At 41.2% G+C, this 16,776-nt stretch overlaps 1 protein-coding gene across 3 annotated transcripts in view; it reads left to right on the top strand.

Annotated features, from left to right (window-relative positions):
• Window positions 1–16,776, top strand: part of JHY (junctional cadherin complex regulator) — a 63,532-nt gene that overhangs the window by 33,389 nt on the left and 13,367 nt on the right. Inside the window, exons 4-5 of one of the 3 annotated variants that reach the window (XM_036089513.2) lie at window positions 5,397–5,510; window positions 13,773–14,428. In XM_036089513.2, the coding sequence (XP_035945406.2) occupies window positions 5,397–5,510; window positions 13,773–14,428 (770 nt within the window). The remainder of the gene's footprint in view (window positions 1–5,396; window positions 5,511–13,772; window positions 14,429–16,776) is intronic. The other 2 variants (XM_036089516.2, XM_036089518.2) reach the window with 2 other exon arrangements.

The raw sequence follows: 16,776 nt of genomic DNA, 5'->3' as shown, positions 1-16,776 counted from the left end.
GGTCTTTTCAGTCAATAATATTCACTGGGCATGTGCATGCTAGGCATATCCAGGGCCACCACGTGGCTCATGTGAATAGCGCCACCAGAGCTGGGACTTAGAGTCTAGAGGGGAAACAAACCTAATTACCAAGGTAATACTTGTTACAAAAAGGAAAGTACAAAGTGCCAAGGCTGTGAGCTCAGGTGCCTCTACTGTAACCTCTGAGGAGTCAAGGAAGGCTTCCTGGAGGAAGCTCTATTTCAGCCCAGGCTGGAACAGCAGCAGTGAATGGGATTGGTCAGAATAAGTGAGGCGAAGAGGTGTTTCCTTGCAAAGGATGGCCTATGCACAGACCCAGAGATAAGGGTGCCTGTGGCCCAACCGCAGAGTTAAGAAAGTACGAGGTGAAAAGAGTGAGAAGTACAGAAGGCAGGGCCTTAAAAACCTTTAAAGATTAAGGGCAATGGGGAGGCACTGAAGGGTTTTAAAGCGCTTGCTGGCATAATTAGTCCGGAGGTTTTAAAAGCTGCAGGATCTTATACAGAAAATGAATGCAAAAAAGTAGTATCTCCAAAGGTTCCAATGTCATCACATTCTGATTGAGCACCTGCGTGTGAAATGCATTATGAAGGGTTCTGCGGGAATGGAGAAAGTGGCCAACAGCAGAGCCAAAAGAGTTCATGTGTTTTGTCTCTAAATAGCTGAATCACGAATACAAATCCCCAGATAATTCAAACAGCTGTGCAAAATAGCCACGTTGGAGCCTGACAATGGCGGGCTCTCGGCGCCACCATGCCTCCACCTCTTCTGCCGGCCACGTACGGAGAGAGAGATGCTAGCGGGCTTGCGCTCCCACAGAGCACAATGCATCAGAAATAGAACAGAGTTAACACAGCAGATCACCCATTCGCCAAGTTCACCAATGCTCACGGAATCCAGTGACTCGGTCCCGAAGAGAGGGGTTAAGTAACAGATGTGTTGGAGGGACGGTAAGCAAATACGACGTTAAAAAAAAAAAAAAATCAGACTCTTTGGCTTATTTTGATTTGGCTCTGTGCTGGTTGTTAATACCATCAGGGAATAACAAGGAAACGGATACGTTAATTGTGCGGTTCCGCATGACGTCAGTGATAAAAAAAGAAAACAGTATCAAGGAATAAAGGAGCAAAACTTGCAGTGATTGCGGAACTTAAGGATAATACGCTTTCTAAACATGTTTCAGTGTGTGTCTGTGCAGAGACACTAATTCACATATAGCTCTTGGTGTAAAGCCTCAACTTTTTTTGTGTGGTGCCGATTCTCTAAGAACCTGACGAGTTTCTTTGAGAGAGAAGTAGCAGCCCAATCTAGCTCAGCTGTACTCAATCTGAGTTGCTTTCCTTCCTACAAACCCTCACTTCAAAGCAAGGAACATAATGTACAATTTTTTAATGGCTCTAGACCCAGGCACTCAGGCTCTCTGCTCTGCGCCTTACCTCAGTGTAAACACCTAATCAGGATTGCCCGCGTTTCATCAATAGCAGCCAAATGCAATTCGAGAACCACAAGCCTTTGAAGTCCTCCCAGCAAAGGCCGGTTTTCTAGTCTGGGATAATGACATGCCATGATTGCTGTCTTTGTTGTATCTTTTCAGTAGAGAAGCAATTATAGGCCCCAATTTAACAGAATAGACATTACACAGCTTATGATGCTCAAAATGCAATTTCATTTGATCATTTTCTCGATTTGATTGGTATTAATAGAATGGTTCACAAAAAAAAAAAAAATAGCTGGCAGAGGTTGTGTCCCATTCCACTTTCAAAGAGATAATGTAGAAGTATGCTTTACTTGCCCTGAGGCTCTCACTGGGGTGATTCAGACACCGAGTTCCACCAAAACAGCCTGTGGATGGAAATATTGCACATCCTACACTCTCTGGGGAAGGAAGCATAGGACAATGTATTTGTAATTCGGAAACTTTTTACCAGAGCTGTGTGTAAGGGATCCCATCCCGGGTCACAGGATCACCAGTGACAGACTGAATTAACTAAACCAAGTCCCTTTACAAAAGCCAGGGAATCGAACATCCTAGTGGCGGATCTAGGAATCAACCCAATTTTTTCTCCCAGGCTCCAGATAACATTTTTGTCCAAGACATCACCTGTTTGAGGTTTGAAAAAGGATTATTTCCTTGCCTGCTTAGGCAGCCTATTTAGATTTTTTTTCCCCCAACTCAGCCTTCATTTCTTGTCCAGGAAAGAGATGATTTTACTTGTAAATGAGGGGCGTTTCCTTTTAACATCATGGCCATAAGGGATAGAAACCTTTGCAATAACAGGGACCAAAATTATGTAACCTAATACTTTTATAGACCTCTCTTGTTTCCTAAACCAGTGCCAGGAGAGGGACTGAGAGATGCCATCAAGACTCACAGTTCCTGACCTTCAGTGGCAGCATTTATATCCCTAAACTTTCTATTTCAGAGCAAGTTAGACTGTTTCGTGGTGTTGGGAAGTTTTCCTTCTGCAGAGTAGGTAATCTTTCGAAATCTGTTGAGTACTCCTATTTAATTGTTTTTTAAGATTTTATTTATTTATTAAAGAGAGAGAGAGAGAAAGCACGAGCAGGGGGAGCGGCAGGCAGAGGGAGAAGCAGACTCCTTGCTGCACAGGGAGCCCGTTGCGGGGCTCAATCCCATGACCTGAGCCGAAGGCAGACACTTAATGACTGAGCCACCCAGGCGCCCTGAGTACTCCTATTTGTAGACATTGAATAGACATTACACAGCTTATGATGCTCAAAATGCAATTTCGTTTGATCCCATGACCCAATAGCACATTTTGCTCCTGTATTTGCCATGATAATTCAAGCATGAAGAAGTCTTATTTTCATTTTTTCCCATTCTCAGATCAACCTTTAAGTATCCAAACTTCCATACCATCTGATTGCTGTATCTATAGGAGTACAGTAACGATGACAGGTATGTATCCAGGTAGAGATAAGAGTTCACCCAAAATAAATGTTGTCTTGCATGTGGCCACAGAAGCCGCATCAAGCAGTGAGGAATGAGGTTATCTTTATTGTCAGACACTGACTTATTAATATTTAACAGATATTTCCCCCTCTTTCTCATTTGAATAGCAGTCTGCATAAATGCAAAGTAAAAGTAAGGAGCAGCAGGAGAATCTGAACACAAACAAGACAGATTCTGGGGGCGCCTGGGGGGCTCAGTCAGTTAAGCATCTGCCTTCGGCTCAGGTCATGATCCTGGGATCCTTGGATCAAGCCCCACATCAGGCTCCTTGCTCAGTGGCGAGCCTGCTTCTCCCTCCCCCTCTGCTGCTCCCCCTGCTTGCGCTCTCTCACTCTCGCTCTCTCAATAAATAAAATCTTATTAAAAAAAATGACAGATTCTAAATCCCGTGCTTTTCCCAGCGTTACATAGCTTGCTGCTTCTCACACGACACAGCCCACCAGGTTCAATTTAATAAAACAAGTGTAAAATCCAGAATCTAAATCTAAAAATTAGTTACAGCAGTTTAGAAAGGGGGAAGTCAACCTTTACAAGCCACAAAGCACAGTAGCCAAATGAGCCAACCTGGGTAACCTGTCACTGGAGGAATGGCAAAGAAATCTTGCCCCAGATCCTGTAAATAAGAGGAGGTCTAGCAAAGGCATCACAGTCAGCAGCTAACATTTAGGGCTATTGTCTGAGAGAGAGATTAATCGACTTAATCCATTATTTCAGAGGGCAGAGGGACAGAAATTACAGGAAGATATAGTTCTGCTCTCCTAGGAAGAACTTTTAGGTGGTTCAATGATGCAACAGTATGTTCGTCATCCATGAAACAGAGATTAAGAGAGCTAACATTTTATTCCATGGGATGGTTGAAAGGACCAGGTCTCCCACAGAAAGGGAGGGAGGATTCACAAGCCACCTTATGCTCCCTCCTCAGCCCGTAGGACATAAACAGGTGACTCCTGCCAGGAGAATGGGCATGAGTTTAGGCAGCAAGTGGATGAGTATCTACCAGGGATGGTACAGAAGTACTAAGCAGTTATACTGGATTACCTCCAGATCCTTTGACCAACATTAAGACAGTATAACTTTAAGTTTGCTTTCTGAAACGCTTCCTGGTGGCTAGAATTCCATAGAGCATAGAGACAATCTAATTTCTTGATTTAAAATAGGTAGCAGGGCACCTGACTGGCTCAGTAGAGAGAGCAAATGACTCTTGATCTCGGGTTTGTGAGTGTGAACCCCAGAATGGGTGTAGAGATTATTGAAAAATAAACTTTAAAAATAAAATAGGTAGCTAATGGAGGCAATGAAGGGCCTCCATAATTTAGGGACCTAAATCCCATGTAGCTGCCTTTGTCAGTGGTTCCCAAACCTTGCTCCAGAGTAGACCCACCTGGGGAACTTTTAAAGTGTAATGCTAGGGGCTCCTGGGTGGCTCAGTCAGTTAAGCGTCTGCCTTCGGCTCAGGTCATGATCCCAGGGTCCTGGGATGGAGCCCTGCATTGGGCTCCCTGCTCAGTGGGGAGCCTGCTTCTCCCTCTCCTCCTTCACCCCCTCCCCCACTCATGCTCTCTCTTGCTATCTCTCTCTCCCAAATAAACAAATAAAATCTTAAAAAAAAGTAAAGTATAATGCTATCTGGGACCACCCCAGAGCTCCTGATTTAATCGATCTGGGATAGGACCAGGGCACTGATATTTTGTCATTCTAACATCCAACTAAAGTTGAGAACCTCTGATCTACATCATTCAAATTCACTGAATGCCAACATTACAAATTCTGCAAGTCAAAGATGATATTTCAAAATTGCTGAATATGAGACTCTGGAGTTAGACTGTCTGGCTCTCCACTTACTAGCTATTGATTCTGGGCAAGTTACTTAATGTCTCTGTCCCTCAGTTTTCTCATCTGCAAGAAGGGGGTAATAGTACATACCCAATAAGGTTAATATAGTATAACTGATAGAATATATGCTAAATGCTTAGGACAGCTACTAGCATACCATGAACATTCACTGTATATTAAATATTGTTATTTCTATTATTATCATCATCTTGAAGCACAGTGTTATTTCACTATTCATTATTTCATTTAATATACTCAACATTAGTTGCTACATCCGGTTCAGATAACTGTTCTAAAATTGGGTCCCCTGAGTGTGTATTGAACATTTAAAGTAAATAGTAGTTTGACCTCAAAGCACCAATTCTCACATCAAGCCTGTGAGAGAAAACATTATTTATTCCCGTTTTCCTTAGGAACAATCCAGGTCCCTGAGGACGAAGATATATCCTTGAACTGAAAATAAAACGCAGCCCTGCAGGACCTCTTTCTAGAGTACACAGATGAGCCTCGTGGCTCTAAGACTTAAAATGAATCCCATTAACATGCTTTATATGTTTTACCCTCTTAGATCTCCTACCCCATCAGTGTAACTGACAAGACGTCCATTCAGAACGCCAAAGAGATTGAAAATGCTGCCATCAATCCTGAAGACAAATGGCATCAAAGAGCCCAACAGCTAAAGGTTACCTGCTAGATTGAACTTTAAATGGGTTTCAAGGGTTACTGCTAAATATAAGTAACGTCCACGACTCACTTCTTATCACTTACAGGTTTATTCCTATGCCCGAGACCTAGTGACCCACCCTTCTAAGAGTAAGACTGGTTTCTGCCCACATGGGCCATTGCTTGCTCAGCCAACCAAGTCTACCCATTTTTCCAAAGGTTCTAAATTTCCTAGAAGAAAATCATCACATCACTCTTTTAAAAATTCAGAGTTAAAACCCCAAACAGAAGAAAAGCATGGAGAAAGTGCGGGGGGGTGGGATCACAGTTGTAAAATATTGTCCAAATCTGCACTGCTCCCAAGTCTGTTTCCTTATGGAGCTGGTAGTCACAGCATCCCTAGCTGATGGGGAACACAGTCCCTAAAATTGGGCAGAAATCCCCAGAGCCTCATTTAACCCTCATTTGCAGGAAGGGAAAGCCAACTAACCAGTAATTTAGCATGAAAACATCCTTTTCTGGCCCTGGGTTTACTACTCTGACATCATAATGTGATTTTAGGGAAGACTTTTGCAAAATAGTCCCCCTGACCGTTTCTCTAGAAGAGGAAAAGCACTAGCAGATGGTTTCTTCTGGAACCGGTGTATGCAGTTCTATGGAACAGTCTTACACCAGATTCTATCCCTGCTGAAGGAGGGGTGAGCCCTGTGAAATCACACAGCCTAGAAAGCCTGACACCATCAGTTCAAACTATGTACAGTGCTAAAGGTATAATAATAAAAATAAAGTTCATTCCAGTTTCAGAGAATTTAGAAAAGAGGGACAACCTAAATCATCATCTTTCCTTCACAGTGGCTTCCAGGTCCCTCTCAGAGTTGCAAAAATAAATAAATAAATAAATAAATATAAATAAATAAATAAATAAATAAATAAATAAATAAACAGTCATTCACCCAGAGCTTCCTGAAAGCTGATGCCAGAGGGACCACACCCAGAGGTTAAGAGGCACTGAAATGTCCATGGCAGTGGGATGTAGAGGACAGGGTCTACACCAGACCTCTGTGAGAGCCCGGGGAGCTTGGCCAACAGGATGGAGAGGACAAGGGAAACACCTTAAGGTTTTGTCACGTGTTACAGATAATGGACTGGGTCAGAAGACACGGATTTTGCCTGTCTTTTAGTTGATGCAGAACTTTGGGCAAATCTCAACTCCCCCCAAGCCTTAAGTTTCTTCCTTATTAAATGAAGAGTTGCCCAAAATGAACTACAAGATGCATCCCAGTAGCAAAATGCTATTATGCTAGGATATTTTTCTCTAGTTACTTAAATTATTATAGAAAACCTATTTGAAGCATGTAAGAGTCTTGCAACCTCGAGCTTCCATAATCATCACTACACAATATTATAGGACCAAAGCCAATCATAAAATAATCACAGGGCTTGATTCGTGGCATGGCCTTAGACAGAGGCGGTCAAAAATTTTGTATGGAAGAAAATCGGAAGAAAGCCAAAAGAATGCTGTGTGTTCTCTGTGTGTACTAGAACTCATTTGTTTATAACCCACTCCTGAATGAGGACAAAGAGGAGCCAAACATATAAAATCATTAGACCTAAAACGATCAACGCAGAGTGGTCCACGGGATGCGTCCCTTTCTTTATTTAGAAAGGATTTGTTAACTCCCCGCTGCATCCTACACACCAGCAAGGCAGGCACTCAGCTCCAAGTTGCCTTTCTTTTTCTGATTCTGCTACCCAAATCCAGTGCTTTCTTTCTGATCCCCCGTCCTGCATGAGGATTTCCCAGCCTCTCCCGCCCCATCCTCTGCCCCCTCACTCTGCAACTGTGCCTGTGGTCTGGACCACTCCCTCAGGGCTTATCATTTGGCTGCATTTCATTAGCTGCTGCCTGTATTCCTTTTGTACCAACTACGCTAGAAGCTGCCTGAACATTAAGATTGTATGTTTCTCTACAGCTGTTAGCACAGTGCTTTGTCCAAAGCGAACACTCAGTAAATATTTACTGGTTGGTTACAGAAACGTGTAAAAATCATTTCGTGAAAATGGGCCTCTCTGAAATTTTTTTTCTTGAAAGATAACTTCAGAAGACTCTACATATCCCTCAGTAGACCTACTCTAACAATGAATATCTCCCACTAATAAGAAATGTCTTTACATGAAATCAAAATAATTCCCACAGCAAATATTTATTGAGTACCTACTATATTCCAGGCACTCAGGGTCAGGGGTCTGGCCCAAAAAACATGGTTCAAAAAAAAAAAAAAAAAAAAAAGAACTTTAAAAAAAATAATTAAAAGATCTTTTTTAAAAAATGGTCCCTACCCTCAAGGAGCCCAAAACTTTAGTTGGAAGACAGTTATGTGATCATTATAATGCAATAATAGGAACGTAGGTTCAACATGCAGTAGGAACGAAAGGAGCACCTAATTCTGCCTTAAAAGGCAAGAAAAGTCTCCTGAAAAGAAACAGCATTTGAACAGACCTTAGAAGGATGAATCAAAATATGGCAAACTGACAAATGGGAGCAGAGGTTTGAGAGCATGAGAAACGTGGTGTATCCTCAGCCTCACCCACAGCTCAGCAACTGGGGGAGCACGTGTGAGGGAGGGAAGTGGTGTGACACGGGCAGGTTAGGTAACTAGAGGTAGGGGCCGTGGAAGGCTTTTATGTCGGCCAAAAGGTTTTAGATTTTATCCTGCAAATGGCAGGAAGCCATGGGCAAATTTTAAGCAGGTTAATGACATGATGAGGCTGAACGTGGTAGAAAATTCATTCTAGCCAGGGTCTGGAGAATAGACTGGAAGGAAATAAGATTGCAGAGACAGCAAAACCAGTTAGGGGATGTTTGCTGTGGTTCCTGTAAGAGATCATTCGAGAACTCAGGGCAGCAGCACCTGCTCTGGGTCTGTCTCACACTCCGCACACCATTCACTCACTTTTCAGTATGGTGGACAGATCTAAATCCACCAACTGGATGAAACTTCCTGCAGCTCAGAGCAGCCCCCTCAGCGCCTGCCTAGAGACGGTCAAGGAGGGAGATTAACAAATTCCGCAACTGTTTGAATACAAGGTAAATGGGGGAGAGAGAAAGAGACTGGTTTCCAAGTGTCCGATTAGTGGTACTAATACCACAGAGGTAGAAAAGAAGGGCTTTTGTGCTGGGGTGGAATGGGGGAAGGGCACGAGAACAGGGGTGGTGAGCCTGATGTCGAATTTGGAGGAAGAATGCGATCCGAGCAAGAACTCAGGAGAGACATCTGAGTTAGCAACATACGTTTGATCTTAAGAACCCACTCCCTGGTGGACTGAAGCTGTAGGAATTGCTGAGATGCCCCAGGAATCAGAGGTAGTGGGAGAAGAGAAGAGGGTCAAGAACAGCGCCCGGTAGAGTAGGGTTAAATTTTAAGGGTAAGCACAGGAAGAGAGCAGAAGGTGAGAGACTATGAAGGGCTTGCCAGAGAGGTAGAAGGCTGCCAGGCTAAAATAGTGTCATGGAAGTCGAGACCTGAAAAATCTCAAGAAAGAGACATCAGTGGACAGGGTCGAGCTCTGCAGGAAAGGGTTTTTTACTTTTTACTTAAAAAGGGTGCCATGAAAAGGGAATGATACATGCAACTCATACATGCTAGTCTCAAAGGATTCAGAAAAAAAAAAACTAAGTAGCCATAATGCACACAATAGTCACAGAAATGATGTATATGTATATTTGAGTGTCCATCTATCTGTATGTGGAGAGACACACAGAGAAAGATGAAACTGGCACAACATTAATGAATCTCAGTAAGAATATTTGGGAGTTCTCCATGCTATTCTTGCAATTTTCCTGTAAGTTTGAAATAATTTTGTAAGTTTGAAAAAATGAAAAGGTAAAGAAAATGGTGCCCAGAGGATTTTGCAAGGAAGAGGTTACCGGTGGGCTGAGCAGAGCAGTGTGGGCGGGGTAGTGAGAATCCGTGCTCTCTTGCAGGGTGTAGAGGGCACAACCAGAGAGGGAAAAGGAAGGCCAGTGCAGCCTACACCTGCAAGATGCCTCACGGGATTAAGAGATGAGGTTTAACTGGAGAATGAGATCAAGTGAGGGATTCTTGCATTTTTTTGTTCATAGAAGAGATAGAAGTACATTCACAAGCTGCAAGGTGGAGAAACCAGAGATAGGGCACCTTCTGAGGTAACAAAGAAGATATGTCAGAAACAAAGCCCCTGAGACCATTTAAGCCTATGCATCTTCACTTTTAAAATACTGACAACTGATGGTCATCATCATCCCTTTCTATGGAAGCGTCCTACTCGTGCCTAAGGGCTTTACTTTAAACCCAGTCATCCCTCTTCACTTTACCTTTCCACATAGATCTTGTCCTGGATCATTCCGTGCTCCCCTATGAACCTTCACGGCTTTTCCAAATCTTAGTTCCGTTGTGTAGCCAGAACTGGACCCAGTACTTAGCTAAGGGTCTGACCTTTGCCAGATTGTGCAAGTGAGCACATTCCCAATAGCAGAAGAGCCTTCCCAGGCACGGAGCATGGGGTCAATAGGAAAAAAATAGAAACTTCTCCAATTAAGTGAAACTTTGAAAAAATGAAATAGGATGTTTCCTTTCTTGCCACTCTAAAATAACTCCTGACTTTCTTAGGCAAGGCAAAGGCATGACAGGGTGAAAGGTATGTAGGATCTTTGACTAATTGATATCAAAGTCCTTGTAATCACATCCTAAGTTCTCTTCCCACCTTGCCTCTTATTATAAGAATATAAGAGCAATTATTTTGGTTTTGCTTCCAATACCATCAAGAGAGCTATGCTCCTTTCATTCATCTGAACGTAGAGTCCTCCCTTACTGATGCTGAAAATGGGAGCCAATTAATGCATGTGCTCTAAATGTTCTTAATATTATCAGATGGCATTGATAACCCCTGCTCAAAGTATTTGTGTTTTATTGTTAATGAACACAACAGACATGTCTCTATGTCAGAGCTGATCTTGGAGCCCAGGCACAACTCTCGGGGTTTTTCAGGGTAACAAAGAGCAAGAATGGCTTTTGTTTTAAAGCAGATGAACCTTTGGTTGAGACAGAGCATGCATCCTCCCCTCTGCTTATAGCCTGTAAACCCGAAAGCCATGAAAGAGAAACAGCCAGACACTGCCTTTCACAGGGTTGGGGGCAAACTACCCTTGGATGGCACGGTATGAAAGAACATTAATAACTAAGTACGGATCTTACTAAGAAATTATCATCCCCGCATTAGGCATCAGGATTCCCCAATGCGAACGCTGTACCAATGGCCACTGCTGTGTGTGCTCTGGGAAAACCCAGTGCCATTAAGCAGTTATTCTTAGTGCATGGAGTATGGACTGATTGTGAGTATCGGTAACAAAAGAACCCCACTGAGAGCAGGATGGAATAGAGGATTTCAGTGCTGGTGGAGATTAAGTAGCCTGAGAATGGCTTTGTATATTAACTTGAGGGAACTCAGGTCTTGCGACCTAAAAAGTGACACCTGATGTCTCAATTGTCGGGTAATAAATCTTCAGTAAACCACAGATCTCAAGTAGTCTGCTCAGAAGGTGAGAGAAATCACATCAAGCCTGTAAATGTCTTCCTTTCTGGGGGCTGAAATGCCATCTCTGGGCACTTACATTTCTGTGAATAGCGGATTTAACACTTGAGACAATTGAAGTTTCATAAAATGATGAGTCCTTGGCCTTGTTGACAAAGCACCCTGTGAAGAGTACTATTGTAATCTGAATAGTCAGCCGCAAAGGTATAACATGATTAAAACCAAGTGGTAACCCAAGATTTCGGGTCCGGTACCCTAAGGAAAAAATTCCTGATAGCCTTTTTTTTTTTCTTTGTTGGTGGGAATGAGGACAGAGAACTGGGACATGTATGGTCGGATAGCAGAAAAAGCTCCTGTTCACTTTTTTTCTAGCAATTAAAAGGATGACAGATATTTTTTATTTTTATTTTTTGAGACTTTAGTTATTGAAAGAGAGAGAACACGAGTGGGGGGGAGGGGCAGAGGGAGAGGAAGAGAGAGCATCTCAAGCAGACACCACGCTGAGTGTGGAGCCCGACATGCAGCTTGATCTCAGGACCCTGAGATCATGACCTGAGCTGAAACCAAGAGTCAGATGCTCAACTGACGGAGCCACCCAGGTACCCCTGACAAATATTTTTTTTAAATGACATTATCAGGTGCGCCTGTGTGGCTCAGTTGGTTAAGCATCTGCCTTCAGCTCAGGTCATGATCTCGGGGTCCTGGGATTGAGCCCCATGTCCAGCTCCCTGCTCAGTGGGGAGTCTTCTTCTCCCTCTCTCTGCTCCTCCCCCTGCTTCTGCACCCTCTGTCTCTCAAATAAATAAATAAAATCTTTAAAAAAATAATAAAATAAAATGACATTATCAGCATCAGTAAATATTAATAGATTGTAGCACATGGGTTTTTTGTTTGTTTTTTACCTTCATGAACAGTGATGATGGCCATGAAAATAGCCACTGTGTTTTATTAACACACCTGATAAGACTGTACAATAGCAGTTTTCTTCTGGGTGCACTATAAGAAAGAATGCTCTTGGCCTATCCATTTGCAGAGCCTTCTCGCCCACATTTCTCCCAGGCAGCTCCGTATACTGCATGGAAGGAAAAAACTTTTTTTTTTTTTTTTAAGATTTTATTTATTTAACAGAGAGAGACACAGCGAGAGAGGGAACACAAGCAGGGGGAATGGGAGAGGGAGAAGCAGTCTTCCCGCTGAGCAGGGAGCCTGGTGCAGGGCTCGATCCCAGGACCCTGGGATCATGACCTGAGCCAAAGGCAGATGCTTAACTACTGAGCCACCCAGGTGCCCCAAAGAAAGAACCTTTCTTAATTGAAATACAGAAAAGGAAGTTTTTCTTTTTTGGAGTACCACAGGTAAAAATTCAAAGTGTAGACAAGCTCATCAGAACCTGGCCAATCCTCCAAAAAGCAAGGAGAACATGCTTTGAATTTCAGATAAGCCATTTATACTTAAAAATCTGAAATGCAAAGTAGTAGTATTTAGGACTGTTTTAAGTTTAACAATCTCAATCTCATCATTATAGAGAAATTTCATTAGAAATAGAATACCATTTAATATTATACAGGAATAGGATGTCTTAGTAATTAGATCAGAAAAGTGAAATAAAAGTTGAACTCATTGCAATAATTTGATCATTCTTCATGGCAAGCTAAAACAATTTGAGCAGAAATAGGATTTATTCACCTTAAGGGTTGTTTTTGTCCTTGAATGACCCAGGTAACTGACATTTTTCAATTAACATTGCACAGGTAGAGATTTTTTTTATATGTGTGTTAAGAAAAAAATATGTTGCAGTTATATACCACACTGATGCATATGGTCATATTACTGTTTTTACTAAGCATTTAATCATTCTTTCCAAAGGCCTCTTAACTCTGCTAGTTTTTCACAAAGTAATGAGTGCTTTATTCCTTGGAAACTATTTCTAAATGGCTTAGCACAATATAGTTACATAGTGTATCTATTATACCAGGAGTACATTTTGTTGTTACAAGACTTTGAAAAGCATAAAGACCATTCTGAAATTGAAATATTTCCCCCAGATGTTTGATTGCCTAAGTACAGTCTATATTAAGGAACTGAAGCAAAACAACCCTTGTGGTTTCACAGATGTCCTATCACAGTGCAGACTCTTTTATAATCCTCTGAATAAAATCTAATTTGTTTCATCTGGTGAAGAGGTCATTTCTAGCTTCTGACCTATATGAGTAAGAAGATCTAATCATCTAAATTGTATCTCATATTTGACTTGTGCTTGGTTGGTAAACCGGATCATTGATGTCCTCTCTGGTTAAGATTTTTAAAAATATTCACCTTAGTTAAAATAAACTTGCATATTTTGATGTAGATTTGTACTTCCTTTATATGTAGCCCTGTGGAGGTAAAGCTCCTTCCCCTCCCCCACCCCAACCCCCACACTTGGTAACACTTCATTTTACATTTGAAGTCAAAGACTTGTCCTTAATATAAAGCCCATTCTAAGCTTTCTACTTCTTTCTAGAAAATTCGTAATCTGAAATTGCCAGGAGGAATTACTCAGCTAATCACGCTCATATCCTGAAATTAGGAAAGGACCTACTGTACTCTTTATCTCCTTTCAATTCTGTGGTCACCTTCCCAGAAGTGACCCCTAGTTTGAAAAATACTAAGGTAAAATGTGAAGAGTGCCGATCATCTGACTTTACATTAACCAAAGATATCTTTTCAGAATTATCAGGAACACTTGTCTCAATATGAAAGTGCAAAATCAAACTGTGTACCGAGAGGTCAATCTTCTGAAACAACCAATGGCCAACAACCTTCCAGGAAACCAGCCAATCACAAGATTCAAAACCAGCATAAACACCAGCATGGCCTGAAGTCTTTGGTGACTGAAGAGCTGGCTGTCAGTCACAGAAACCAGAACACTCCCAGACAGCAACAAAACCAAAATAAGCCTACTGACACTTCAGTAAAGCACGAAACAATCGGAATTATGAATGCGCCTAACAATGATTTACAACACTCAAGTGCACTTAGGAGCCAGGAGCCCAAAGTAACCTCCAATAAATTTGCTCCACCACAGCAGGCTGTTGATAAGGTATTGTACAAAAACTCTACTGGATATCACTCCATGAATGTTGAGAAAGAAAGAGGACACAAAGGCCAAGAAGAGAAAAGACCGTCACATCAGCAGCTACACATCAACACTCTTTCTAATATGGACTTGAACTACCTTAATGAGCTTACTAAGAGACAAGTGCCCCTGAGCCAGAAGGGCTCCCAGTCCATTCCTAACAAAAATGTTAATGGATCGAGGGAAAATAAGAAGCAACCCAAGCAGACTTACACAGAGACAAAATATAAGAACTTAGAAATATTATGGTAAGAATTCCCTTTTCTCAAGTGTTTTTCTAGAGGAGAAATGAGAGACCACTGAAGACAAGAGAGGGAGAATAGGGGGGTGGGCAGGTCATGGGGATTGTCAGGGGAGAGGGAAACATAACCTAACAAGGTCCTTGGCTCTGATTCCTTTTTTTTTTTTTTTTATGACTTATTTATCTGAGAGAGAGAGAGAGCGCGCGCGCAAGTGTGGAAGGTGGGAGGGGCACAAGGAGAGGGAGAGAGAGAATCTCAAACAGACTCTCCGCTGAGTGTGGAACCCAATGCAGGGCTTGATCTCACAACCCTGAGATCATGACCTGAGCCAAAACCAAGAGTCAGATGCTTAATGGACTGAGCCACCCAGGCGCCCGAGTTGGCTCTGATTTCTGCCTCAAATAGTCCACTTTCAATGTATTTTTCTTCTTCCTTGTCTCCTCTAGTTTTTAACTGTAGTTAAGCCAGAGGTTGGAGGGAGGGGAGGAGGACAGAGGGACTGGTCATTAAAAAAAGATCAGTATATTTTGAGGGTTACAAATAATGTTTGGAGGAAACTATCTCCAACATTGTATTGACCTATCCTAAGGAAATAATCAAAAATACAGAAAAATATGTATGCACAAAAATAACATCATTTATCAAAATGACAACAATAATCCAACAATAAGGAAAGGTTTAGGTAAATTATGGTATTAAATATCATGTAACTGTTAAAAGTTACGGTTATGAGGAAACACTTCTATTTAAAAAAAAAAAAAAAAAACCAGTAAGGTACAAATATATACCTAAGGAGTAGGAGCTCTACTATGTAAAACTATGCACAAAGGAAGAAAAATGCACCAAAATGTCAATAGTGGTTATTTCTGGCAAGAGAGATTGGGGTTATTTCTAATGTCACCTTCATACTTTCTGAATTGTTCACGTTCCCTGCAATGTAGATATATTCTTTCTATAATCAGAAAAAAAAAAAGTTATTTTAAAAATCACTTCAGGGACATTTCCTGATGTCATTCAATCAAATGTGTTTATCACATACCTGATATGCACTAAATCCAGTGCTAAAATGCTATAGAAGATACAAAAGTAGTATGATGCACAGGTACCTTCCAGGAGCTTACTTTCAAAGTAGGGAGGCAATTTTGCATATCTGAAGGGATGAGAAGACATTTCAGTGCTGTACTTGGAGGTATAGAACATACATTCGATAAAATTCAGATTTAGCTTCCTGGAAGAGATAGTAATAGATAGCAAGCATCCTGGTCTTTTTTTCCTGAATTTAGAGGGAGTGCTTCTAACATTTATATCATGAAAAATATTTCACTTTTGGTAGACAGGGAGGAGAGACAGGAAATTTCTCCTATTCCTATTCCTTTTGCAAAGAGCTTTTATCACAAGTGGATTTTCAACTTTAAACTACTTACATTTATTGTGACAATCCTATTTGGATTTATTTCTACCATCTTAATTTGTCCTTTCAATCATCCTATTGTTTCTACGCTTTTATATCTCTCTCTACATATAGATATCTAGGTCTTCTATTGAACTAATAGAGTTTTGTTACTCTTTCCCTCTACTGATTTGGAAATATACATGCTCTTCCTATTTTAAGTATAGTTGACAACATTCCATTAGTTTTAGGTGTACAACTCAGTGACAAGTTTATATACATTATGCTATGTTCACAAGTGTAGCTATCATCTGTCCCATTACCTTGCTATTACAATACCACTGACTGTGTTCCTTATGCTGTGACTTTTATTCCTGTGACTTTAATTCCATAACTGGAAGCCTCTCTCCTTCACCCATTTTGACCAACCTCCTACCTCCTTCCCTCTGGCCACCATGAATTTGTTCTCTGTATTTATAAGACTGATTCTGCTTGTTATCTCTTTTTTTTAGATTTCATTTATGAGTAGAATCATATGGTATTTGTCTCAGTCAGGCTCAATTCGCTTAGCATAATGCCCTCTAGGTCCATCCAACTAATTTTTCAAAAAACTTAACTAGGCTAGTGTTAATATTTCTATTCTCCTCCAGAACATATTCAGAATCGCTGGATTGTTTTAATCCAATCACCCTCTGGTATTTTTGTCCAGCACTTTGTCCAGCACCTATATCTCCAAAATTTATTGCTTATTGTATACAATGTTTTAAATTTAACTGTTTATTAATGTCTTTGCCTCACAGTTTTTCTTCCATTTTGCGCTTTCTTCCTGAAGTAGATATCCTTTGGAAATTTTTTCAACAAGAGTAGGTCACTGGTAAATTTACCTGAAATTCCTTTATGCTCTATCTTGAATTATAGTTTAACCTGGTAAAGAGTTAAACTCTTTGAAAACATTTTTCTGTCT

Source organism: Halichoerus grypus, chromosome 11 (assembly GCF_964656455.1).
Source record: "Halichoerus grypus chromosome 11, mHalGry1.hap1.1, whole genome shotgun sequence".
Lineage (NCBI taxonomy): Eukaryota > Metazoa > Chordata > Mammalia > Carnivora > Phocidae > Halichoerus > Halichoerus grypus.
The sequence above is the reverse complement of the archived record's forward strand: the minus strand, read 5'-3'. Positions and strand labels throughout refer to the sequence as shown.